Source organism: Dermacentor variabilis, chromosome 7, assembly GCF_050947875.1.
Source record: "Dermacentor variabilis isolate Ectoservices chromosome 7, ASM5094787v1, whole genome shotgun sequence".
NCBI classification, from domain to species: Eukaryota; Metazoa; Arthropoda; class Arachnida; order Ixodida; family Ixodidae; genus Dermacentor; species Dermacentor variabilis.
The window spans coordinates 140,432,873-140,460,230 of record NC_134574.1 but is presented as its reverse complement, the minus strand read 5'-3'; the positions used below and the strand labels follow the sequence as shown (position 1 = coordinate 140,460,230).

The following is a 27,358-nucleotide window of genomic DNA, read 5'->3' as shown; positions in this document are numbered from 1 at the left end:
GGGTGGGAGGGGGCATCTCTACCCAATAAAAAGTAAAAAAAAGTCGGCGTGTTTCCGGCGGCTCTGCGATTTTAACACCGTACTTCCCGCATACGAGACGGACGCTCTACCACTGGGTCATTGCGGAGATCATCGAGCTACCTACATGAAATGCGATACATCGATGACCGAGTCCTAACTAAAAAAAAAGATACTCGAGGCAATGCGAACGATCCAGTCTCTGAAACGCAGCGCGCGCACCATCTATTTGCAGCTGCTGCTGTTGTGACTGTTGCAAAACACGCCTAACACCATGAACCGAAAGGAAAGGGAACATGTTCGTCGTCGTCGTCATCATCATAATCATCGTCATCCTGAAACCTAGCTCAGCCTTAGGCTTAGTCGTTATCGTCCTTCCATCGGTTTTAACGTGGCAGCTGAATAATTCCTTGCCATCGCTCCTGCCTCTGGTTTTCGCGCTGTTACACGTAGCCTGCATCGCCATTCGTCGTCGCAATAATCGCATCGTCATCACGATGGGTTCTCTTCAGAGTGGTAGGCGTAGTCTGCGTTATCACTACCGTATCATGCAAGCATCCTCTAGAGAACTCTAGGCGTCATAATTATAATCAGCATCCTCTTCTGGTACGAGGTCGTGGTCCAGTGTGTGGTGGCACCATCATCATCATCATCATCATCATCATCATCATCATCATCATCCGTTTCAAGCTGTTAGGCGTAGTGTGCGCCAATAGCGGAAAGTGACACGTAGCATTGGCAGCCTTTTAAAGCAATTGCTCCTCACCGGTGGTCGAAGGAGACTCCCCTCTTGACGCTGCGGTATTTGAAGGCCCGAAACTTGTAGCTCAGCCAGCTGCTCTGCACTTTGGCGCCGTATATGTTCTTCCCCTGGATGACCACGTGTGTGTAGTACAAGTACGTACACATCCTGTCTGGAGGGTACATGGACACTGTGACTGCTGTGTCGCCCACTGTACACAGAAGCTCCCGGTCTGGGTTAAAAAAAAAGAGAAAGGTTCTGCGATATTACGCGCCAAAGTCACGTTATGATTACGGGGCACATGTTATGGTGGGACACAACGGATGATTTCTGACCACACGGGGTTCTTCAGATTGTATTATAATCCGAAGTATTCTTTCCCGAATTCCATTTTCGTTAATTTAGTGGTAACTAGGTTGGCTATATTAGAAGAGAAAATGGAAGCCGATCTTCAATTTTGCGAATTCCGTGTTGAAACGCATTCGGGCCGCTGTGGTTCAGCAAAAGTTCTCGGAACTTTTGCAGTTCTGTATTCAGCCCCCTTTTTTAGAACACACTGCAAGGTATCTTAAAGCCCATAAAGAATTTAACTAAGCCTAAGCAGACGCTGTCCGAAATCCATGACGTCACGAGTAGCACGGTGCGGGAACTTAACAGTGACCTTCACCACCAGTCTTTGGTTTTCGCACCGATGAGTGTTTTGGACATTTACCCTGCAGGCATCTGCCGAATTTCATCGCGCGGCATTTTGACAACAATGTCGAAAGTGCACGCGCCCTTCTGATAACACGCGTGTTTGAGGCACTTATTCCTAATTATGCTGCTGTGGTGTATCAGTGTTTTAATCCTGGCCGAACAAAGCATTGCTATAACGCATAACCGACGACGTTACGATCAAGTGTCGTAAGTACGCCATGTAATTAGAAGGGATGTTCCGTAGTCGAAATTTGGTCGGCCTTCTGAAATTTCGTTTACCTTAAAATGCTGCCTTTGATTTAGACTGGTGCACTGCGGTTAAATTTTACAGATGACCGAAATGTAAATGTACAAAATTTCTTCCCCTACGTGCGTGTTCAGGCTTACCAACGTTGGCACCACGGTAAGAGTGGTTTTTTTGCTATTGCAAAATGTTAATTTACTAGTATAGCTCGAGCAGTTATTTTCTCTCCCTTTAGTTTAAGCAACGGCAACTTCATATGCACTTTTTGATATGATCAGAGCTACTACCAACAATGCAGGAAAATACATTTATAACAGTATACGTGGCTCTTTTAATTCATAACCAAGGAGTTTACCTAATGCTACAGTGCACGTGACCTAAAGGAGTACTGACGCCATAGACTGTGTTCTGTATTTCTACGTCACACTGCCTACAGTTGTCTGCTTGGGAAAGCACCGCAAGACTTACGAATAAAGAAATGATACTTTTCAACAATAGCCTCTAAGGTGACCATGGATAGAATAAGCGACCATATTTTGAGCCAAACAGGGTAATAGGGTAAGTGAACGTCCGTATTTATTACGTGCATTTCGTGAGGCTAAATGTTACGTGCAAGCATAGTGACAGAGAAAAATGAGCAGTTGGTACATTTGTTCCAGTTACTCTCAGCACTTGTATCCGCAAGTTAATTCGAGCGCTAAAAGCTCCTCGTATCAGCAGAACACACCGGTCAAATCGGTGACTGGTCAACGAAGAAGAGTTCTCATGAAAGAACCGAGTCCAGCGATTTCTGACCCGAGGTCACTTAGCGTTCGTGGCAGTGCGGAATCTGGAAGCTGGCGTATTGTGCGCGCGCTTTTTGTGCTTCCAAATTTATCTTGACCCCATACATGCAGGCTATCTTCTTCTTCAGGCTTGAACTTGTATCTCGTTTGCACTGGGACCCTCCGCGCGTCTACAGCGGCGCGGAATCCCTTGCCTGCAAATCTTCTAATTTCATCAACCCAACTAATTTATTTCCATCCCCGCCTGCGTTTCCCTTCCCCTGGAATCCATTCTGTAACACTAATGGCCCTCCGGTTGCCTGTCTTACGCATAATATGCCCTCCCCAGCTCCACTTTTTCTTTGAATGTTAAACCAGAATTTTTCGCTGTCGCCGTTTCTTCTCTGATTCACACCGCTCACTTTCTGTCTCTTAACGTTATCCCTGAGAATACCGACGTGCGATAACAAGCCCTTGCCTCTCTTTTCCCCTGCAAAAAAAAAAAAAAAAGTAAGAAACAAGGAAATTCCTGGCTACGTAACTCGCAAGGCATGAATCAGTCGCTGAGTCGAGTTATGATTGGTCCACGCAACGAGAGACTGGGGTGGCGGCAGGAGCGGGGGAAATCGCTGTAAATAATACCGATCGGTGCGGCGGAATGCGCCGCCTCCGATTTGGATCCGCGCACCTCCGAACGACGCTCGCCTCAGCGTGAACGAATCATTTCCGGCGCTTTAGACCTACCAGAAAAAAGCTTATCCGCACATTTCTATTGATCGAAAGTGGCGGCGACTATTGCTTACATTTCGGCAGCTGCGTCGTCGTCGGTGTCGGTGTCGTCGTCGGTGTCGGTGTCGTCGTCGTTGTCGGTGTCGTTGTCGGTGTCGTTGTCGGTGTCGGCTTCGTTGTCGCTGTGGGCGGGAAAAATCAGAATGAGTCGCGTGTCTTGAAAACCGAGCCATTGTGAACTAAGTAAGGTACACGCTTAGAATGACAGAAAGCTGAGCTCGTTGGTAAGGATTCATAATGCAAATAAAGGGTAAGGCATGCAGACACGGACAGAGGAGAAGACAACTGGACAACACGAATGCGGCGTTCGTGTTGTCCACTTCTCTTGTGTTCGTGTCTCCACGCCTTTCCCTTTCTTTGCAAGGTACACGCGTTGAGGGCGAAATGCGTCAGGCAACTCACCGTATACGACTCAGTCGTAACGAACAGCCTAAATCCATTATTAATGCGAAAGCGTTATTTGCTCCATTAAGGGAAAATCTGTCGGCGTGACAGAAAGTACCAAAATGTGTCCGTGCGGCTGCACGGTTCTGGTTGACGAAACGTGTGCCTAGTTCGTGCGTCATTGGTCACGTGACGGCGTAGCGAATGGTGAGCAAATGGCGCCACGTCATGAGTCTATTTAAAAAAACATTAATGCCCGATTGAACGCCGCTGAGCGGCCCTTCGAGCTATGAACTCTTCGCGAGCAAGCGGGCTCGTTAAGACAGGGCGCATTTTGATTTGGCGTTACCGAGGCCGAATCTCTCTCACGCCTTTGTTAGAACGATGGCGAGAGATTGCGCCTATAAGGAACGCGCGAAGAAAAAGAAAGATTTCACCAGAGGGACTGCATAATGCTTTCGCATTCCCTCACGTAGGCAGTCTTTACTGCAGCTGCCTAATTTATTTTCTCGAATGTTCCACTACTACAGAAGCAGACATCGTTTCCAACTTATCGTACTCTGCGGATCGGATGGTTTTCTGGCTCACTTGCCAAGTAGGAAGCGCATAAGCACGACAGCGGAGTGGGATCCGCGGGCGTACGAGATGTCGTACCGACAACAGCTAATCAAAGAAATTTTTTTCACAGCAAGTTTTGACTGAGCATGGAATCGGATCCGACGCGCGAGTCATTTGAAATGTGCCCACACCTGAACCTTGTTCTTGGCCGTTGGAATCTGTCGAAAGCATCTTAGAGGCGGCTGTCGGTATACGTGCGACAGGTCGTCCGTAGGATCGCGCGCTGAGTCGTAAAAACACCTACATATATATGCCTAATATATATGCCTCTTCTCGAAAGTGGCGGCCAGTGACCACGTCAGCGACATCATCGAAAGCCACGGTACTAGGACGTGTCGAAGTGCAAGCAATGAGCGCGCAACGACGATCTAAGCGACGTCGTCAGTGTGGCTTGGATATTTGTTCTTCGCTACCGACAGCGTCGACAAAACTAATTGTGCTCGCTGATCTGTTCTTATTAGACTATCTCATACATCATATACGCTGTATACAGGAGAATGCGTGTTTCTCTTAAAATCGCTTAACAAATTTATGTTGCTGCACGAATTTCTGGAAATATGGCAGTTAACGGCCTGGATCGTTCGGTATGACACTTGGTATACGCTTAGCTGCCTGGCTAATCACGAAAACGAACTTTGAATTTTGCGTTCCCGCACGCCCCTGGCACTCTGCGACGATTAAAACATGGCGGCTCTGTAACTTCCGTCGTCTGCAATACGACAAAACGTGGCCTAAGAGACTGGCTTCTATTAATCCCTCAAGAACGCATCAATGACGCAGACAAAGGCAACTTGGCAGCTCTTTTCTTTTCCTTAAAAACCAGACAAGTAACATTGACCAAGTGCCACATTGAAGGATCCGCACAATACAATGATATCTTTCTACAAAATCGAGCAAGATCTCTGTCTGTACTATTGTAAGACAAAAACGCCCATTCCAATACGTAAAGGGAGTTATCATACCTTTCTGAAAACAAACAACATGCCACTACGTCCGCTGTTACTGGACGTATCCGAAGCATGACTTCAACGACGTGTTTTCGGGTCCCGCATAGCTTGCGGCCAATGCAGCGAGAAAAAGCATGCCTCCGGGATCTGATGCAACCATCGGTGGAGCGAGGATTTGGACACAGCTCCTATTCGTTTGGTGTGCCTGACTTTTTGAACGCTTCATCACGTCCTCGTGAAACTGGAAGGCAACGTTCACACTTGGAAAGCGGCGAGCGGGCGGAAAGGCTAAAGCGGGCGGAAAATCTTTTCCGCGCGTGTCCAAGATGTTCACATTCGTTTCGCCACTGCAGCGCAAACCACGGCCGCTTTCTCCCACATCCATCTAGCCTGCGTAAGTTTGTCCGCGTGGTGGCGCTGTTCATCACACGACTTCAAGCAGTATGTTAATTCTTTGACTTATCAGAAACTGAAAGCTACCATTTCACACAACTGCCCGTGTCGTCATCAACTTTCGTCTACCATGGAAGAGGAAGAAGACTTAGTTCTGATACTTTTGGCTAGTTCCTGAAAGAGTGAAGAATGAACAACGGAAGATGTTAAATTTTACGACCGGATGTTTACATGCTAGTACAGCATCCGGTGAAGCGGAACGGCTTTCCGCTTCGTCATGACGAAAATATCGGTCTGAGAGCGATCCGACTCACCGGCTGGTTTTCCGCTCGTTTTGCCGCCTAGGCGGCCGGATTTTCTGAAGTTGTTGCTGCGTCCGCCTTCTCCGATACTATGTGTGAACGTAGCCGAAAACACCGCCAGAATATAATTGCTTATCAAGTCAGCTTGTTGTTTGTTGTCAGCTTTGTGAAGACCGGGGTTATATGAAGATAACAATATTTCATCGTACATAAACAAACGGTCGTCTTATGTATGTTGTCGCAGAAACAGATGTTCTTTCCTAAACTAAAAAAAATGAAAGTTTTACATTGTGCGGTGGATTGGAAAAGTGACGTTGCAGCCTGGATTTTCAGCTCCTCTCAGAGTGTTGGAAACGCATTTCGCGAGCCTACCGAGTTTGACGTAGTTTGTGATTACTCAGTGGTCTCAATCGAAACAGTGCCAATTATTTCAGAAGCTATTGGCAGTGATATCCATAAACCACTTGCACACAGTTTTGTATGCGTTTGACTTCATATATGTGGTGACGTGAGTTTCGGTTTTCCGCGGGGCTGTGTCTTGAGATACGTCATAGAAGGCTCATCTATTTGGCGATGTTAGGAAGTGTACGTGGTGTCGCCAGTACTTTCACCCACGAATGTCAGCAATGCTTTTGACATCACCAATATACTCTCCTTGCAGTTCTATCCGAATCAGTTCTTGTTGTCAGCGATACGACTACGAAATCAGTTCAGAGTTAATTTTATAAAGGACTGACGTTAATGTGCAATTATTGTACAAGGGGTCTCAGGAGGATAGCCAAGCTTAGTACACCTCCAGCGCTATAATCGACTCATAATTCTGTATGCTTCGCCTTCTCTAAAAGAAGTTTGTAAGACTAGTTTCACATGACGAGCTGCGGAAAGGGGCGTAGCGACGTCTACTGCGGGTCCAATGGCCATCGAGGTAGTCTTATTAACTACAGTGTTACTGTAGCGTAACTGTGCCACTGGCAAGCATGCAGGTGCTTCAGTGATGCGGTTTGTACCGCAGCTAAGGAGCGTTGCGCGCAGTTGATTGGTTTGTAGTTTTCGGCGGAAGAAAATTAAATGCGCAGGTATAGCCCGGCGCGAAATGTGCCTGCGGGGATATTGGTCAAGAATGGTCGTATGCCTGTACCACTGCTCCGCATCTTCGTACACCGGCTGAATCCCTTCGTCCGATGACGTGTACAGTCGACGAATAGTACCGTTAATTGCACCACGTGTCTGTCGTGATCAAAAACTTATGAACGCAGAAAAAAAAAGAAACAGCGGCTCACTCGGTGGCGCCGGTGGAGGAGACGGTGTCGTCCGTGGGGTAGCCGGTCTCGTTGGTGGGGGAGCTGGTGTTGCCGGTGGACGTACTGGTCTTGCCGGTGGAGGCACTGGTCCCCCAGGTGGAGATACTGGTCGCCCAGGTGAAGGTGGAGGTCCCCCAGATGGCGGAACGCTTCCCCCACGTGGCGGAACTGGTCCCCCAGATGAGGGAGCTTGTCCCCCTTCTGGCAAACCCGGTCCCCCAGATGGCGGCGCTGGTCCCCCTTGGGGCGCATCTGGCCCCCCAGATGGTGGAGCTGGTCCCCCTTGTTGCGGAACTGGTTCCCCAGATGGAGGTACCGGTCCTCTCGGTCCACTTGCTGGTACTAATGATGGAGGCGTGGTCGTCGAGGTTGGCGTTGTAGCTTCTATAGGAACTGGTACCGGAGGAGGGAGGCTGCTACCGCCACCACCGCCACCTCCGCCACCTCCGCCAACTCCGCCACTGTCGCTGTTGTCGAAGTCATCTTGTCCGCCATCTACGGGTCACAAGGGCAAGAATGTGTCGTCATACAAATCTTTCTCTGACAGAGTTTAAGAATGACGCAGAAGCTGCGGCTATATGGGTAATAATTTTTCAGTTTTACATACACCTTCAAAATCGGCTGATGTTACTAACGCAATTCTAGACCTTCAACTAGGTTATTGAGAAAGGTGGGCATTACTAGCACGAGAAATCGAAACACACATTCAACTAAGTAACAGGCAGTCGCCAATTAACTTCTTGATTAAGTACCTTATGCCACATATGGCACTTTACAAGTTGTAGCAGTTGCGTCTTCGTGGCGTGTCTAATTCGATTTCATTTGCACAATGACACGAGTTTGGATATTTCAGCCAATAATGTCGCCAATAATGTATTTTCTTTCTTTTCGGTATATATATATATATATATATATATATATATATATATATATATATATATATATATATATATATATATATATATATATATATATACCGAAAAGAAAAAAAATACATGCGCCCCAAAAAGATTCTGGAACGATGGAAGATCATCTGGCGCTTCAAGTAAAAATTTGCTAATGCCTATAAGGGCTACATACTGTGTCGTTTGCTAAGGAGTCGACGAGCTGCCGTACATCAGAGATGTCATTAGGGATAACTTGGACAAGAAACAAAGCGTAGTACAGGCACAAACAGATGCAGGAACAGAGAAGCCTTAGAGATCAAAATGCATTGTAGAAAGCTTTTACTAGGAAAAAAAAGGGGGAGAAAATGAACCTAATAACACGGCCACAGGATCCGATGAAACCACAATACAGCTAAGCAAACATCAGGGTCCGAAGAGCAAGGCATTGCTGACTAATTTCACGAAGCAAGTGATTAGAAAGAAGCGAAATCCATTTGGGTGGCATGAAAGCAGGATGAACCTTATGTATAAGGGGAAAGGTGATTTGGGTCAGTGGAGCTCGTACAGGACAGTTACAGTAACGTCGGTGATATATAGAATGACAATGCAAGCCATGACATCAGAGCAGTCCAATTGGATGGAGAAGCTATAAACAGCTACTAGAACTACACAATGGTACTAGAACTACACAATCGGTTCTGGTCAGGCCGATGCTTAGCAGAGAATATTTTTGCGCTAAGGTGGGCATACGGATTTCAGTAGCTCAGAATAGACCTTTATGGATAGCATTTCAACATACTGAAGGAGCTTACAACAACGTAGAAAAATAATTGTTATAGAATATTCTCAAACAAGAGGACATGGACGACGATTTCGTGGAGCTGTTGAGGTACATACCTAGGGACAAAGGAGTACAAATTGTAAAGGAAGGCCGGAGATACAATCATGTTGCGCAAACTCACTAAGCACTGATACAAGGGTGTCATCTGTCTCTGATATTGCTCACGATTCCTGTCAAGAGCGTAGGAGGACGACTGGAAATTAGTAAATTAGATTTTGATCTCTTACATCCATTATGGGCCAAAGGTGCGACAGGATGTGGCTGGGCTGATGTATTCGCACGACGTAGTGCTACTAGCGAGCAATGCAAGTGATTTACAGAAACTTGCTAATATCAGTGACAGTGCAGCGACGAATCTGGGCCTGATGTTAACGCAGATAAATCGCGGATTATGATCTTTATAGAAGAGACGAATGATAAAGTGGCACCAAATCAACGTATAGTCAAGCAATATATATACCTCGGTGTATACATAAATGAATGAAAGGCCTACTCAAACATTTACCAAAAAAATGAAAGGGTAGCGGAACGCAGCAATAACAAAAAATAGAGTGCTTTGAGGCTACAATAAACACAAAGTGATCCGAGGAACTCGGAAAAAAGTAACCGTGCCAGAGCTAGCGTTAGCAAAAGTAATTCTGTGCTATAAATCAGAAATGGTGCCCGGGTTGCAGATTAAACGTGGTGGGCAGACTGAATTTGGGGGTCTACTGTAAATCCCCCGCCCCCCAAACAAAAGGCAGTGCAAGGTGACCCGGGTTCGGCTTCTTTAATGCTTAGGGAAGCGCGGAGCAGGAGTCGTTTTGAAGAAAGGCGAAGGAACATGAATGAAAAGGAATGGTCGGCTCAGGTGCACAAACATCTGTGCATCAAAAGCGCGGGCACGGAATGATGAAAAAGGTCAAGGAAGACGGTAATCAAGTACACTGGAACTGAAAGCATAGGTATACCACAGGAAACAGAAACAGTAAATTCGATGCGAAGTATGGAAACAGTAACGAACACGGAGATTTACGGAAACGGCGCGAAATAAGCCTGGAGAGACAAATCTGTATGATAACGCAAACAGACGTGCCTCGCAACTTAATGCCCGAGCTGGCTGCCTGAACAAAAAATATACCGGAGCAAATATGCGCCATAGGATTAGGCATGAGTGGGCAGCAGAAACTTCTCCGCCCATCGTAATAGAATGCCAGGATATCCACTCAACGAGACCCGTAAGGAGTGTCCAGCTTCGAGAAGCGTTGGTGTGGAAGAATATGGAAGAATTAGGTGGTCAGCAGGCGAGATAAGTAAGGGACGATTAGACTATTGATGTAAAAAATATCAGGGAGAGGATTGATAGAACCGCAGTCAGGGCAAGTGCTGGTAAATTAAGATCGAGATGAGATATAGAGAAAAAGTTAAATAGCGATAGATGCAGCAAAATCTGATGAAATCAAACCAGCTACGGGACCATTTGTCCCCGGCCCGTTTCAAAAGGGATACCGATAAATGTCATCACCATCATCATCATCATCATCAATGGACACATTTATCCCATCTGGGGTTCTAGGTTACTCCATGTTCTCAGCACCTCTGTTGTCAGGACCGACACACACTCTTCGAGTCCTTGCATTCCAGGCCGTGCAGCTACCGGAGTATTGGGCGGAAGTAGCGCTACCGACGGCAGATCATGTGACCCGGCAACATCGATGGCCCTCGGCTACTATCGGTAGTGAGTGATACTGCTGATGCATTTGTGCGCGGCGCCACAGCCAGAAGAGTAGTATGGGAGAGAAAAACCAAGTATGACATTTTAGGTAAGGTAATAGCATGCCAGTTCTTGCAGGAGAGCCAGTCATCTCTCTCACGACCCATTGTGGTGCAGCAGGTATTTGTTCACGCCGGAAGCCAAGCGAGCGAATGCCGTTGGGATCACACGCATCCTCTTAATTCTCATCTGGTGACGTAAATGAGCTGCCCCTTGCCACTCCCACAATTGCACACTGGCCATTGCAGCGAATAGAATTCGGCTAAAAAGAAATTCGGCATAAGTTACTTCCGCTTAAGCAAGCGTTGGCGGGTGTTTATTGACGCCGAATTGAGATGGCTGTCCACTAGGGTCGGCCTTGTCAAAGCACGTGTCATTGCCATGAAGCCTCATGCGGCACTCATACAGACCAGGATTATACGGTACACGAAAGCTGTAACCACCGACATTCGCCGTTTTGTTTCCCTGACAACGCGAGTGGCAGCTTTTAATGGACACCTTCACTTTAACCTGGCTTGCAAAAGGCGGGGACGCATTCTTCGTTGTCTGCGACTGCACCGGCGTGTACCTTCCAAGTTTGGCCTGAGCATCATCGCAAAGGCAGAAGAAAGGCTGTTGCTGCAAGCGATGATACTGGACTGCCGGAACACAGTTCAGAAACTTGAAAAGGAGACGTTCTCTGCCCGATGTCGCCTTGAGTTCCGCTCTGCGGACCACTTTGCTGGCATCCATCTACACGCCAATCACGAGACAAATATACGGATACGCCATGCCGAATTTACGCACGAAGTCAAACTTCACAGACTCTCGGACACAGCCAAACCCCATCGCCCACACGGCGCGACTGCGGCGGTACATAATCTGTCTTCGCACAGACTTGATCCTTCTGATGCCTGTGTTCTTGAGCTAAGCCTGAACTTCAACGTTAGTCTTGCCCAGGACATGAGAAATGTGGCTTGTGCTGTGGAGCACGCCATCATCCAAGTTCATCAGTCCCACCGGGATGAGGCCCACACCCGCGTTATCGGTGTCCTCTCTCGGTTGCCGCAGCGGAAATTTGTTTCGCCACTTCGTGCTGAAGAACGCGGTGATGTCGAGCGGCTTCATGACAACTCTGAGATCGCCATTCTCCCTGCTGAAAAGGGGAATGCCACAGTTCTCCTGGATACGGCCATGTGCAAAAGAAAAATGCTGGACCTGCTTGACGATCAGAACACTTATGTCCGGCTCACCCGGGACCCTAATTTGAAGGCACAGTGAGAACTACTGAAACTCCTGAGGAGGTGTTTCACTTTGTTTCTCCCAAGCACGAGTCCCTCTGGTACTCGCTTCTTTGCCGTAATGGGGCGGCCCCTGCGCTTTATGGCTTACCAAATATTCACAAACCTGATGTCCCTTTGCGACCCATACTGTACTTTACCCGTTCCTTCCTGTGAATGCTTTCCGGCTTTCTGCACAGAATTTTGTCGTTTCCATTCGGAAAACGCACAGCACATTCGCGCAACTCCACCGAATTCGTTGAAAAAGTTCGCGATCTTGTCCTCGACGACGATGACGAGGTTATCGTTTTGCTTGACGTTGTGTGTCTGTTTACTTCCATTCACACTGACATGGCCGAGGAAGTGTGCTGCTGCTCTCGACGCCGATTCGGCTCTACCAGAACGGTCGCCATTTGATGTCCCAGACTTGAAGAGTCTCCTCAGTTTTTACCAGAGCAAGACCTACTGCTGTTTCGATAAGACCGCATAATAGCAAATCCACAGTGCACCAATAGTTTCCTTAGTCTCGGTGACCGCTGCGAACCTGACAATGGCATAGCTGCAAAGTCGTGCGCTCGCTTCTTTCAGCCCATCGAGAAGAATTTCTCTACGCTACGCTGATAATTGTTTTTGCGTAATCGAGTGCTGCGCTTTGGAAGCTTTCGCCAGGCATCTAAACAATCGAGCAGATTCGATTCAGTTCACGGAGGAGATGGAGACGGGCCAGAAACTGCCTTTTTTTGGACGTATTGGTGAAAAAAACAATGGTGCGCTTTCTTTCAACGTTTTCAGGAAGAGTACACACACTGGCCGGTATCTGTACTTCTTGTCCTTGCACCCTGAAGCTCACGAGAGGTCAGTAGTTGCCTCCCTGTGTGGCCGTGCGAGCCGCATTTGCACGAAACCTGAAGACTTAAATTCCACCCGCCGTGGTTGCTCAGTGGCTATGGTGTTGGGCTGCTGAGAACGAGGTCGCGGGATCGAATTCCGGCAACGGCGGCCGCGTTTCGATGGGGGCGAAGTGCGAAAACACCAGTGTACTTAGATTTAGGTGCACGTTAGAGAACTCCAAGAGGTCGGAATTTCCAGAGTCCTCCACTATGGCGTGCCTCATAATCAGAAAGTGGTTTTGGCACGTAAAGCCCTATAATTTAATTTATTTTTAGAGCGCAGCTCTTTGGCGTCCGTTCCTGGGTTTCGCGTCGTCGTCGGCGTTGTCGTCGGCCTCGTAACCAGCTCCGCCCCCCTTTCATCCCCCCAGCGCTAGCAGCGACCGACTGATACCGCTGGATGCCGCTGACGCCGCTAGAGAGTCAAGATAACGTGACTGCATAGAACACCGTCGCCGCCATGCAGAAAGAGGAGGAAAGGGTCCCCCCCCCCCTGTTCTTGTGTGGCGGATAGGGTGCTCTTCAGTTGCCGACGCGCCGGTTATTTCACGTAGGCCCCGGCACGTCGACGAATACGTGACCACCTTCCCACGGCTAGACCTGGTTCTTAGCGCTGCGGAAGCGAGGGTATCATATTGTTTGTGTCGGCATCGGCGGCGTTGTCCCTGAAACCAACTCCGCAGCTGGGATTGACTCAATATCGGCGTCAGCGGCATCAGTCAGTCGCTGCTATCTCTTCCCTCCTCCCTTTATCGTGTTGTCCGCTTGCTGCGCGCGCTTCTGCCCCCATCGTTTGCCGCTGGGTGTACACGCCGCCCCCCTCCCCCCTCTTCCTGCGAGTCTCCGGTTGTCAAAGCGCCGGCTTGAACTTAATTCCTTTCTTCGCTCCTCCTCCAATGCAACCCCTGTGCGGTGGCAATCAGAGAGCCAGATCGGTGGCGGCGGATCTGTATATGTGCACCGCCCGAGCCGAAATTGCCGCTGCCGTTCGCCCTGTGCGGTGGCAATCAGAGAGCCAGATCGGTGGCGGCTTGACATAAAGACAAACAGCAATTTCCTAACACTTATGCGGGAGAACATCCCGTTCCTCTCGCTCGTAACGCGTCCCACGGCTGTGACAACCTCGCGAGGCACTTGTATAGATCTCGTCTTTGAGAATCAAGCATTGGTGTACCAAGTCGAACATATATCAGTCTATTTCTCCGACCACAAAGCTTCCTTCATGACTGTCAAGAACTGTTAGTGGAGTCTTTGTTAAAGGAATACGTGTGAAAAATAAAAAAAAAATTCTGTGATAGCGCATACATGTGTTGTTCGATTTCTTTGCCTCAATCTATCGAAAAGGTGAAACAGCTTATTTGCTGCGCTCAAATTTCGCATTAGGAAGTAACGTAATCGTCGGTAATTTTTTTTTAAAGACTCAAATTCCGACGTGCAGATAATCGGGAAAGATCTTTCGTCAAACTGTTACCCCCTGCGTTCATGAATGCCATGGAGCACCGTTTGTTTGGAGCAACGTTGGGCACTGCCGAGTTGAACCCTTTCCAAGCCTGCATCGGCCGTTCGAAGAAACGAGCTTCCATTCTTTACATTCAGATAAGTTTTGCTTGGTCAGTGTACGTCTTTCTTTGTCACGTCTCATCCCGACCAGACGGGCTTCCGTCGAACTCTCTATTACAGCTTCCTAGAAGCCTTCGATACGCCTGCTTTAGAAAAAGTTAGTAAATTTAATTTATTTTGTTTTGTGAAAGGAAAGAGTCGACTCATCCATAATTTCTGTCCTTACCGTAACCACTCGATCCAACGAGGAGGAAGATCACCAGTGAGGCTATCCCCAGGAACAGCAGGCAGAGTCCAATAGCCACACCTATGCTCCGGTTGTCGTCCTGCCTGGAAGGTATTTTGCACGTCTTCAAAAATAGCGAAACAGTTTTACGCTTCGGCAGGAGATCATTGTGATAAGCTAAGAAGTAATGTCCCTTTGAAGCAATCAATATTTCAATAATAAATAAAAATATCGATGAATCAAATTTATTCGTGCATCAATGAAAATAAAGGGGTAAAAAATGTTGCAGTTTCGCCCGAAAGTCGAAGCACAGATGGCGACAGCAAATTAGTCAATAGCTGCGCGAAGTAAGGATGGTAGTTCTATCAGGCGTATAAACTTGTAAACATTCGCTCAATAATTATATAAACAATGATATAACGCGTAAGCGTGTATGAACGAGGACGCAGAAAGGAACGGACGCACAGAGAGTGTCTGTTTCTTTTTACGTCCTCGTTCAGTCACGCTTACGCATTCTATCATGTATTTAAACCAGCTAGCGCACCAACGTGTTTTACCTAAATTAGCAAGCAGAGTGTCATGCGGGCACAGGTAAGCATGAACCCTACTAGCTCAATGAGTGCGGAGAATCGCGGTCAGAATGTTGGAGTGAGGAATCGCGGCAGCAGCAGCGGGTGAATCGACCGTCATGCATCTCTCGCTTCAACGCGAACGAAACGTTGAAGGCACAACACATACGAAGCTACCGGCACTACGCGCACTCTGCAAACCTTGCAGACCGCTTTGAAGACAGGCCCGCGCGGGAGCGCCCTTCCACCACGTCGCAGCTCGCTTTTAAAATACGGTGTCCGCACGGCTGCGCTGTGAGCAGCATGCGCCGAGAAAGAGCGCCCTACCCCACCCTCTCTCGCCTCTCCCTCGTGCCTCGCCTGCGACTGGAGAGGGTGCGCTTCCGGTCCGCCTTGCTGCTGTTTCTGGTGCTCTTTCTCTCCCCCTACTTTCATTCCCTACCCCCTGTGCAGCGCGGTTGAGGTGTCCTCTGCTGAGAGACAGTTACTGCGCTGCACTTTACCCCAACCTTTCCTTCCCATATTCAAGAATCTCCTTCTCTTCCTCGCTCGCACACGCGAGGCTGAGCCGCGTTTGGCGGCTCACCCTTAAAGCCCCTCAATTTTTCAAAAGTAGCGCCATTCTTAGATCTTTCCGCCACCCCGCTCACCCTGGCGCGTCCTCCTCCACGCTTCCTGTCGCCCCGGCCTCCTCCGCTCCCCCATTGGCCAATCTGTGTCACGTGGAAGCAGGCGCCGCGCTTTTGTATATTTTTTCTTTCCAGCGCGGAGCAGGCGCCGTGCTTTTGCATATTTTTTTACTTTTCAGCGCGCGCCGACCTCCATTGTTGGGCCTGCGCGACGAAAGTACAGCAGGCGGACTGACGGAGTGCGTTAGCTTAATAGAATGTGTAGGGCCGAGAACGTAATTGCGATGCCATGCTGCTGCGCGTTCGGTTGCCGCAACAGACACAGCGAGGGCAAAAAGCTTTTTGCTTTGCCGTCCGGTGGGCGCAACGCAAAATGAAGTGTGGAATCGCGATCTTATACCCCCTTCTGGTCAGGTGGGCTGACTTCGAGGAAGTGGCAAAGAACGCACGGCTTAGTGAAGTAAGGGCCATGGCTACCCACAACCTCTTATTTCGAGCCTAGATCACGCCTTCCGTTTCGAAAAAGCGTGTGTTCATGCTCTGTGTGGTTTTTAGCGCGTTGTCTGACTTTTTTTTTTCGAATGTGCTCTCTTTGTTTCATGTAGTTTCGTCTTGCGGTGAAATGCACGCATCTGCAGCTGGCCTGTGACATAAAAGCGACTTTATTCAGGGTGTGTTTTGAGCTCCACCAGAAGTTAGCACATTCTCGACGCTTTTGCAAGGCTCAGTATGACTTACGATGCAGTCTTTTAGCTTCGAATGTACGCCCGCATGTATTGATTTGGTTTGTGGTGATTAACGTTTTTAACGTTCCGAAGCGACTAAAGCTAGAATGCAGGACGTAGTGGATGGCTCCGGATAACTTCATCTAGCTCGCCTGGGGATGTTTAACGTGCACTTTGATCGTAGAGTCGTACGTGGGCCGGTAAATTCCTCGATGGCGTTTCAGAATACTCGCGCGTGCGCGCTAGCGCTGCTTTAGAAGTTGGCGCCTCGGCGCGATTGTATTTCTTCAGTAAATTTTATTTACTAGTTGTAACACCTTGTCATTCTTTCGTATTATTGACGGCGCCTCCAGGGCACCAAAGCGGCAACGGGAACACCAAAGCTAGAAGCAGGGCTGGATGGGGCTCGCCGTAGCCTGTGCATGCCAAGGGGTTATAAGATCGCGGACAGCCAACACCTTGTCATTTTTTCGTATTATTGACGGCGCCTCCAGGACACCAAAGCGGCAACGGGAACACCAAAGCTAGAAGCAGGGCTGGATGCGGCTCGCCGTAGCCTGTGCATGCCAAGGGGGTATAAGATCGCGGACAGCCAATTTTGCATGTGAACGCTCCCTGCGACGCCTGCATTATTGTAATGTCACGTGCTCTTCAGAGGCCTCCGTTAGCCATTACATGTGCCCTCCTGGAGCAGTACTTGTTCACACAGCCGCACACAGCCATTCCGGCTGTGTGCGGTCAGCAATCTCTCACGCACCGGCCGAGCAAAAGTATCCTGCAGGTACGTAAATGAACCTACGAAACCACGTACACATACTTTCACGCTGTCAACACCTGAAACTTTGGTAATTACGCGCGTGTTTGAGTACACCGCGAGCTTGCGTATTGTTTCAGCAACACGAACTCTCAACGTTGCGCGCTTTACGCCTTAAATACGCCTTGAATAATGGTCCTTTTCTCTAGTTCTTCCGCAATTCCAACACTAAATTCTAAAGGCCAGTTACCGACTGACGAAGAAAGATCTCGATTGAAAAAACTGCTCCGCGGGGCTCGAACGAACTTTTCTACGGATTTCCTCCCGTAGCGCGTTAGCCGTCGTCTGCTACGGCAGGCCCACCACCGGCGGCGCCACCGTCGAGGCCGCGCCGAGCGGAGGAGCAGGGAAGCGAATGGCGCTACTTTGGGAGATTCAGGGGCTTTACTCACCCTCGCGCGCTCTCACTCGCACATAGAGAATGCGGCGCGCGGCGACGATTTTATCGCCCTTCGACTTTTACGGAACCTCACGGCGACGGCACAAATGCGCCTGGAGTGTCCATACAATTGCTATCGCAGAAAAGAAAATTACTTGCCGATCAGGCACCTTGACTGGTTCTCACCTCCGCGCGTTCGAGTAGCAACATTTCGGAGTATTTCAGAGTACACGAATGAGTAGGTATGTAACAAATAACGGACGCAATCGACAGAAATAAAAGTGTCACTCTTACCATTTGGCCCTTTGTCCCAAGCATATGACCCGTACGGGGAGCTTATTGACGGCTTCTTATTGAGGACCGAGAACTTACTATTCCTTTAGACGGCTACGACCTTAGCCAGTCGTTCCATAGCTCGCGCGCCGCTCGCGCCTAGCTCTCGTTGATAATAATGGTTACCATGATCTATTACTTTATATATTTTATGACTACAGGCTTTAATATTGGGAGACGAAGCTCCCTCGTATTCTTTTTCCTTTCTGCGTGACCTGGAACCATGCATACAGCCGAGCACTGTCACTGTGAAAGGAGAAATCGTTTGTCTGGCTCGACCGGGCCACGCAGATGGTATTTATTTGAAAGAAATGAAATGGATTACCCTGGAACAGCTATAAAATTATACTAAGGGGTTTTACGTGCCGAAATTGCGACATGATTATGAGATGATGTGGAATAATTTTGACCACCTCGATTTCCTTAACGTGCCCCCGATGCAAGAGACACGGGTGTTCTTGCATTTCGCCTCCACCGAAATGTGGCCGCCGCGGCTGGGATTACAATGCCCTGGTTCTTCGTGCTTATCTTTTTCTGTTCATTTTTTGCATTATTTCCACATTAGCTCGGCCGCAACGAGTTAGTGCTAGGAATGCTCAGCAGGTGTCAGGGGGCCTTCACAGGCCCATGGCAACCACTGGTTACCTCTTTCTCGTTAGTAAGAACCACCGCATCTTTCACCTTGCTCCTGCTCTTGTTCATTCAAGCGTGTTTTGATAGGCAATACCGCTCGACACGGCGTGCGAGTGCTACTACCTGGCGGCGTCTTCGAGCACTGACTCTCTCTTAGTAACGGAGAGGTATAGTATTTATTCCTTGCAAGTGTCAATGAGTCTAGTGGTGGGACTTAATAAGCCTCCTGAACAGCTAAATCCGCATTACACTAGACAAGGGATACGCTCGTATACATGATCGTCCACATGTAGCATCGAAAGGAGGGCTAACGTTAACGGCTAACAGAGCTAACGTTATCCGATGTAGAGTCAATATATGCATAAGTTGGGTTAAGAGACACACGTGCCGAGCAAGGTGTCACCTAATATTCATGGCGTTTTGCGTTCCAAAATTTGAAAAAAAAATACATCAGCAATACATTTGGGATTATCGGAGCTACTACGTAGATGTTTAGGGATGGCACGCTATAACCGTATTAGGCTCTTTTAGCAGAACGTTTTTGACGGTCCGCTCCGCTCAGCGGGCTAGCGGAAGCGCAAGTGCGCATGCGCGACCCGTTCAGCCGTGAGCGGGCGAGCGGACGGGAGCCCCCTCTCCGCTCTGAAAGCTTTCTCAGCGGAGCGCGGCGAGCGGGTCAAGCGGGTCTAGCGAAGCAAAATGGCTGCCCCCAGTGCTGCTGGCCCGTCAACGAGCTCGTTTGAATCGGGATTTGTGAAGCGCAAACCTAGAGTACACTTTAGGAGACACGAAGATCTTCTACTTCGGGAGGTTGTGGCCATGAACCCGTTCCAGAACCCTGCCATGTGCGCACGTTTGTTTATGCGGACCACGTTTTAGGTGTGCTGAAATAGCAATAAGCCTTGCCTTGGCTACAACACAGCATAACGGCTTTGTTAATGTAAGGATTATATGTATATATATATATATATATAAGAAATAAAAATGCAATGTATTGCATGAAATGCCTTCAGACATTTGAGTAATTCCAGATATATTATTTTATTGCGGCAATTCTTACAACTTGAGTATTATGTTCATAGTGGTTTTACCTTCTGCGGCAAGGTGGCGCGTCAGGCGCGCACATGCCTTTCGGACGCAGCCGGGCGCTCAGCTAAAACTGATTCTTCGTTCGCCGCTCCGCTAACTGTGAGCGGGTACGCGAGAGCGGAGCGGACCGTCAAAAACGTTCTGCTAAAACACTCTATTGATGGAGCGTTTACGATCCGGAAACGGCAATCGACCTCGATGTGCGCGAAGGGTGCGACAGTCCTGATATGCTAATTGCCGGATCAGTAATGACTGTACGATTGCACAAATCTCTGCTATAACGACGTCACTCGCATAGGGAGATCACGCAATACTCTTGCGACAACTCCGTATTACGGCTTACCCAGGATCCATACCTAAAAAATAATAAAGAAAGGAGGGGTGAGAAAGCATATGGTATTTGAGAAGGACAATATACTTAGAAAGTAGGTAAGTTTGAGCAAGAGAAATTAATCCAACACCATGGTTTGTCTTGATGGAAAAGGCAGGCGTTTGAAATGATGTATTGAACAGCTCGACACACACAACACAGTAAAGATATACACAGCTTTCTTCAGGGGTGAGCGTTGAACGACTGGCAGAGCCGCAACACCGTTGCTGTTCTTACTTCACGGAATGCAGCAGGGAATAGGAAGGTCGATTGCAATCGAAAGTGTGCATTTCAATTACAAATATCAACGCTTTTGCTTATTGAACCAGGGACAATAATTATCAGGGAGGAAGTGCGCAACCAACTATCGCAGCACGTAGGGACATATCAAGCGTGCAGTCAATGACAGCCAGACAGGTGGGTCGTTACGGTTAGTGTTGTGAAGCAGGAAGCTCACCAATAAGGATTTAGTCTTTGAAATGTTGAAGATTCGCCGGTTTAACACGGAGGACATATGATCGGTACGAAGTGCCGTAATTTGTACGTGATGATTTGTTTGTGTAAGTATTTATTCCTGCCGAGTATCAATGCGTCTAGTGGCGGGTCTTAATAAACCCCCTGCGCAGACAAAGTCTCATTACACCTATATAATTTCCTACACAAGCGATTCATACGTATCCTTTTCAACAAAATAAGTAGAATCAAAGCACTTACGGTTCACATGTCTGTTGAAACGTTTTTAGCCGCTAGCCTATACTGGAAGAGTAATGACGAAAGTGCACTGGAATGTGAAACAGCAGCTCAGATCTAACCGTTGCTATGAAACCAGTGAATGCCTTACTAAGGATTTCTCAGAAAGAACAGAGCGCAGTATCTCCTTCACGGGTCGGAAATGCGCGTCAATGTTTATGAAAGAATTTGCATGCTCTGCCGACAAAAAAAGAGTATTGCGACTGCTCTTTCTAGGAATCGCAATTCGAAACTCGATGCCTGGCGACATCCTGTATTTACACTTGGAAAATATCACTCAATGCTTGTAGGGCTGTCCGTGGTTTGTGCTCTAGTCTACCTTGTTTGTTCAATGAGAACCAGCTTTCTTCCTATTTTTGTTCTTTACTATACACAGGCCGGTGGTGTTATCGGCAAAAATAAATGAATAAATAAACAAGCTACAATACTTACTCGACATCTCGCTGAAACCAGTGCCTAAATGAAAACGGAGGAGAAATAATTCAGTTGCAAGGGATGGTGTGCGCATGTATCAACATCTCGATACGTTGCATATCGAACCGAATTTAAGGTAAGAAGGCTCCACCCTTAAATAAAAAAAATTAATAAATGGAGCTGTCGCCATATGAGAGTACGTCTATGAAGACTAATATGAATAAAAACAAATTAAAAACGCATCAGGCAGGGCGAAATGTCTTAGATAGGCTGGCAGGACTTTCGTGAAGTAAACTTATACTTGTCAGTGGCTGCCCTGTGATTCTTGACAAACGACAGAACTGACACTGACAAAGAGACTGATCTAGACACTAGATAATGGAATGATGTTACATGGCACCGATGATAATGAAGTGGATGTACTGGACAGCTGGCCAGCATTCAGCGCCACCTTTTGCAGATTTCCAGCGACACCACGTGACGACGTTCCACCTCGTTCTTAATATAGCACGGCAAGCCTGACAAGGCCGCTTCTGTCGAGGATGGCGTTTGCATGAAAACGTCGGCCAGCCTATCCGAGATGGCTAACCCTGATCGATATCCATTAGCAGCGAACAGTTGGCTTTGTCAGAGTCGGTGCTTAATTTTGCCCGCGCCTGCCACGGTTGCCGAGTTGCTGTGGCGACCTGCTGCTGAGCGCGAGGTCGCGGGTGCGGCTCCCTGTCGTGGCGATCACTTTGCGATGTGAACGAAACGTGAGAAACGTTGACGTCAAGAGAATTCAGCGCACGGTGAAGAGCCAACAGGCGGTCAAGATTATTCCGAAGCGCTTTACTATATATGACTGACTGCGCGGTTTCGAAAACGTCATGGTGTAATGTAACCTTAAATGATATCCGGTTCGGATATGGTTCGACGCGTGTCATCAGACACGTATGTAGATACAGATAACGATCAGTTAAGGGAAAATGAGACATTTACTTATTCGTAGCAATTGCTATGATGGAAACCGTTGTAGCAATTGGGTTTCTTTTGTAGCAATTGTTTTGATTAGGTGGATATCTCATTTTCCCTTACTTCTCTCCACCTTGCGGGTTTCCGCAGAGGGATTACGTCAAACCCCCGCCTTTGCTTCAAATGTTGTCAAATTCGACTACGGCCTGCTATCTGCTAGCGGCATGGCTAGCTCAGATGTTAGAGCGGCTGCCCCGGAATGGCGGTGGTCCCGGGTTCGAGTCCCAGACCAGAACGAATTTTCCTTCAACTGTTTCAAGGAATCCGTTTGGGTTTCCTTCGTAGTCATTGGTACTATCAGGTGGATGACTCATTTTCCCTTAATTACTTCTCCTTGCGGGTTTCCGCAGAACAGTTACGTGAGATAACGATCAGCCACTCATATCACAGTTCTTTCTGAACGTAATTCCAGTTTGCGAAATGAACGTCACGCTTACCCGACATCGCTGTACTTTCCACATTGCTTGACATAGCAGACTGAGACAACTCGAACCTGGACGACTCTCCTGGAAACCAAAAGAAGCGGGCAGCTCAGAGATGGTATCGTCCGTGTAAATCGACGTAACATTAACCTACCCATTGTTTAGCGTTCTTGTACGGACGTTCGTTGGATGACGAAGAGTGGGCGAGGCTGTGAAATTAGTCGACAGCACGTGGTCAGGCGACGTCGACTTCCTACAGATGAACAGCAACGGAGCGCTGCGCAAACAATGCGTTACTGATAACCCGCAATTTGTTAGGGACGCCGCGTGCTAAATTTTAGCGGAGCTGTTGCATGCCTTAGCTGTGATGGCCACGGTGCGTGTGTACGTTTTTTGTAGCGTGCGCTGGAAATAAAGCCGAAGCGAGCCGAGAACGGGACGATATGTAGTCGGTGATGGGATGAAGAACGTGTACTACACATGCGAGATAAGCCGCGTTTGCACGAATTAGACGGTGGCGCATCGCATCATCTTTCTAACGAATCGAATTCGTGCGGACAAGGACCATGCTTTGGGGAAGACACGTCGCCCTAATCGCCTTTGGCGAATTTGGCAAATCCCGCTTTTGATGTCCTTCATCCCAACGTAAGTCGCTTCCGGGACAAACATGCTTACGTCGGGACAACTTATTTTCAACATTGAATAGCGCGAAGGAGCGACGCTATACAATAATTTTTTTTTCTTGTGCGAGTTGGTGTTTGCTGAACGACACGATATTGTAGCGCTAAAAGACCGGAGAAGATTCTAAGAGACAGACGGAAGAGCAAGTGTGAGAAGATGCGAGATGAAGAGGAGATGTAGCGCCGTCTTCGCTTCTGTCTTTGTCTTAGAATCGTTGTTTCCCGGTTTTTCGTGCTACACTATCATGTCGCTGAGCTATGCTACATTTAGACCAAATCGTTGCATACGTTACATCGGCGCGATATTTGAAAGGCTGGAAATTTATAGTCAGAGAAGTATCATCTTGTCTGCTTGCACTGCGAAGATGAGCAGCGTTACATATTAGCTACGCAGTTGTCAAGGAACTTGAGACGCTGTGTGTACTAGATATCGAGAGAAGAGGAAAGTCTGTACTGTGGCGCAGACATGTGAAGCGAATAGCTTCTAAACCGATCTTATCTTCTTGACGTCTGATTTCATGCGCAAGGTTCCAAATGATAGACCTGCTTTTTTAAAACAGGACAAACTACACGTTCTTGTGAGTGCGCTAATTTCGTAGCCTCTCGAGCCGAACGGAGCCTAAGTTCTGATACGTGACGCGTGTTCCGTACGATCAGCGATGTGTTGCTAAGCAGCTGTCGCTAGAGAGACGCGTCGGAGTTCCCTTGGCATATCGGCTTATCAACGCCCGCGGGGCAAGAAGCCGAGAACAGGGCCTGCCCAAGGAGCGTCTCCATAAAGAAAGGACCTACCCAGAGAGCCACCGGGGCTCACGCTGACGTGTCCCGGTGGGCGGCAGCCGAATTCCTGCGCCGAGAGGGCACGACTGCAAGGTCGATAGCCGACGAGATCGGGTGGTAGGACTGGGCACGGGACCAGAGCGAAGGGCCGCCGAGCTGCGTGACCGTTGCCGGACAGTAAGGGCCCAGACAGAACGCTTTCGCGTGCGTGTCAGCAGGTGCTAGCTCGTGCTAACGGGAAACGGCGCTGTTGGTTTCTTTTACCCCCGACGAAATGACGCAACCCAGTGAGGAATGTTTGGCATGAATCGGGGTTACTTTTAGGAGAGACATATCTTTTTTTTAAAGATAATAAAACTCGACAAGCTGACGTGGTTGTTGGTGGTATTAAGTCTGTGGGTCGTGCCCACTATGGTAGTTTGCAAATACACAGCTTGACGTTTGAAAGTGGCAGTCGAAATCAAGAAAATTTCCAATAAAACAATAACAACGGTCCTTTATTGCCCAAACGCAGTTCCCCACCAGGGAGAATTAGATGATTTGGTTCATCTATATTTCTGGATATGGGGAATGAATCTGTATGAAAAAGATAAGGAAATGGCATTTGAATTAAACATATTTGGTATAGTAAGTAACTTTAGTAACTGGTGCGCTGAACTATCCACAACTGAGAATCTTCAGCGCATCAAAGCGCCGTGCTATATGCTATGGATAACTTTTTCCGTACTTATAAATCGTAACTTTAGTACATGAAATTTAGTGTAGCATATACGATGCATGGTCATTGCAGCAGACAGCTTGCAAAGGCTTAGTTTGCCTGTTTTCGCGTGCAAATTACGAAGAGGAGGAGGAGGAAAAATAAACTTTATTTTAGGACAGCAGATGTGAGATCTAGGCCTCTCTACCTAGATGACGGCTTCGAGCCCTTGAGCCCTGGCGGCATCTTCGGCCAGCTGGATTGCCTTAAGCTTGTCGCAATGCCGCAATGGTCGCATTTTGCAGTCATGGTTACATTGCGTAAGGAGTAGGCGCTGTTGAATATTAAATACTTGATACAGTTTTATCAGGAGATAACGGTATATCTTGAGGTCACAAGTGCATGTTTCGTGTGGCAGCTTGGAAAAAGAAACGTGCGCGGGCTGTTCCGTTTGTAAATGCATATATGTGACACTGAGAAAGAGAGAGATAGAGTTAGAGAGCAGATATTTCAAGCATCGAGGTGGTTGCTTGTGGCACTGAAGATCACTTTTTTTTTTCAACTCTCTTTTGCCGCATTTCGATGGGGGCGAAGTGAGAAAACTACCGTGTACCTGGATTTAGGTGCACGTTAAAGAACGCCAGCTGGTCCGAATTGCCAAGAGTCTCCCACTACTGCTTGCCCCATAATGAGATCGAGGTTATGGCACGTAAAACCCCTTAATTTAATTTTAATTCGCTAATCTCTCTTTTGACTGTGCTATGTTCTTGGACGAAACCGCGCAAGCGCAGGTGAGGAGCCTGGTCGGCATCTGTTGATTTTCCGTATTACGCCCGTAGTCTATAACAAGTATTGTTGTTTAGATTCGAGTACTTGCATGCTGGAAAACCCGCATTCGCTTTTTTACTTGGCATTGGCTCAAATTTATTCTTTAGCGCCCATCATCAAGCAAATTGAGAATTTTCATTTTCGCTAGCCGCCTTAAATAATTCTGAAGTTTTACGTGCATAAATCATGATCTGATTATGAGGGATCCACATTTGCGTCCAACTTCTTTAATCATGCCTGTTTACTGACGCAGTTTCTACGAAGGTGGCCCGGTCGTGACGAAGTTTTACACAGGGAGCAATGAAATCAGCCCGTTCCTTCAGCATGTTCTTTATCCATGCCAAGGAGTATGTTCACGATAACGGTGGTAGTGAAGGAATAGTGTGCCAATTAAACTTATGTGATTCGATGCGATGGCCTAGAACTAAATCGGGCGATTGTTTCGGGGGCGCCCACGAGAAGACTGAACAGAGAGGACACGAGAGTTTGCAGCCAGGGTGAGAAACCTAAAGAGATGTAGAACATGTGCAAGAAGAAAGTTTTATTGGTACGGTAACATATAGGAACATACCCGAGAAGGGTAGAAATACGGCCTTGCTGGTACGACATTGTGCAAGTGAGCACATAAAACAGAGGCGACGGGGGACAGAAGCGCGTGTGTTGTATCCACTGTCTGCCCCTGAGTTTTGCGCTTCACTTGCAAAAGGAAAACAATGATATGCATTCCAACAGAATACTAGACCACGCTACGCTATCAATTCATTGCACACAACTTGGTGATCGAAGTGTTTTTCGCACACATATTTTCGGTCAGCTGAAGGGATCGATCCTTCCTCGGGATCGCACACACTGGTCAGGCGATCATCGTTTTTTTGGGAAAAAAACAAGAACTTAGCTTTGAAGGACTTGTACCCCGTATTAGAATGCGGGACCAAGCAGTTTCTTTAAAATACTCGACACATTGCTGAGAAAACGCGCGCAAACGGACCATGCGACCTCATTTCCCCATCCCCCTGGAGTACCCGAACTACTCGTGCCTTTTGCAGGCTGAGCGCCGGAGATGATCTCTCCACGGCGCCACTGCCCGGTTCATGCACATCTCCCATTATTCCACCGTGGGCGCGGGAACTGGCGAGCAGGCAGGCTGCAGACCCCTGCGCAAATCGTCCATACTCTAAAGAAAATAATTAACACCACCTGGTGTTGGCGCCGTAGACTACTGGCTGCAATGGAATTCGGAGCAACTTCGCGGGCATCTAAAATACAAGCGGATGTGGCATGGCCATATTTTCGAATCTCGGAAGCTATGGCAAAGTGGAGCGCTCTTTGAGGAAAAGCCGGCAGATGGCAAGAGTGATCTGCGGCGTCGATAAGATGGATGGATGGATGGATGGATGGATGTTATCAGCGTTCCCTTTGGAACGGGGCACTGGGTTGCGCCACCAAGCTTTTGCTATTATACTGCTTAACTTCCTACCTAAGTTAAACAATAAAAAAAATAAAAAAGATAAACACTATGAGTTTCCACATCCAAATTTTCTAATCCCGTATTGCTAACTGTGCTTTTGTACGTCTCCGTTTTTTGTCGTTTCCCTACTTTCCGTCCACCAATCCTCCA

General features: G+C 47.9%; 1 protein-coding gene across 1 annotated transcript in view; it reads right to left on the bottom strand.

Annotated features, from left to right (window-relative positions):
• LOC142588868 (uncharacterized) overlaps positions 1-22,901 on the bottom strand; it is a 41,377-nt gene extending 18,476 nt beyond the window's left edge. The window contains exons 1-5 of the mRNA XM_075700687.1: positions 22,771-22,901; positions 14,615-14,718; positions 7,178-7,693; positions 3,268-3,375; positions 785-992 (exon numbers count right to left, since the gene is read on the bottom strand). Of these exons, the coding sequence (XP_075556802.1) occupies positions 785-992; positions 3,268-3,375; positions 7,178-7,693; positions 14,615-14,718; positions 22,771-22,901 (1,067 nt within the window). The remainder of the gene's footprint in view (positions 1-784; positions 993-3,267; positions 3,376-7,177; positions 7,694-14,614; positions 14,719-22,770) is intronic.
• Positions 22,902-27,358: the final 4,457 nt, after the last annotated feature.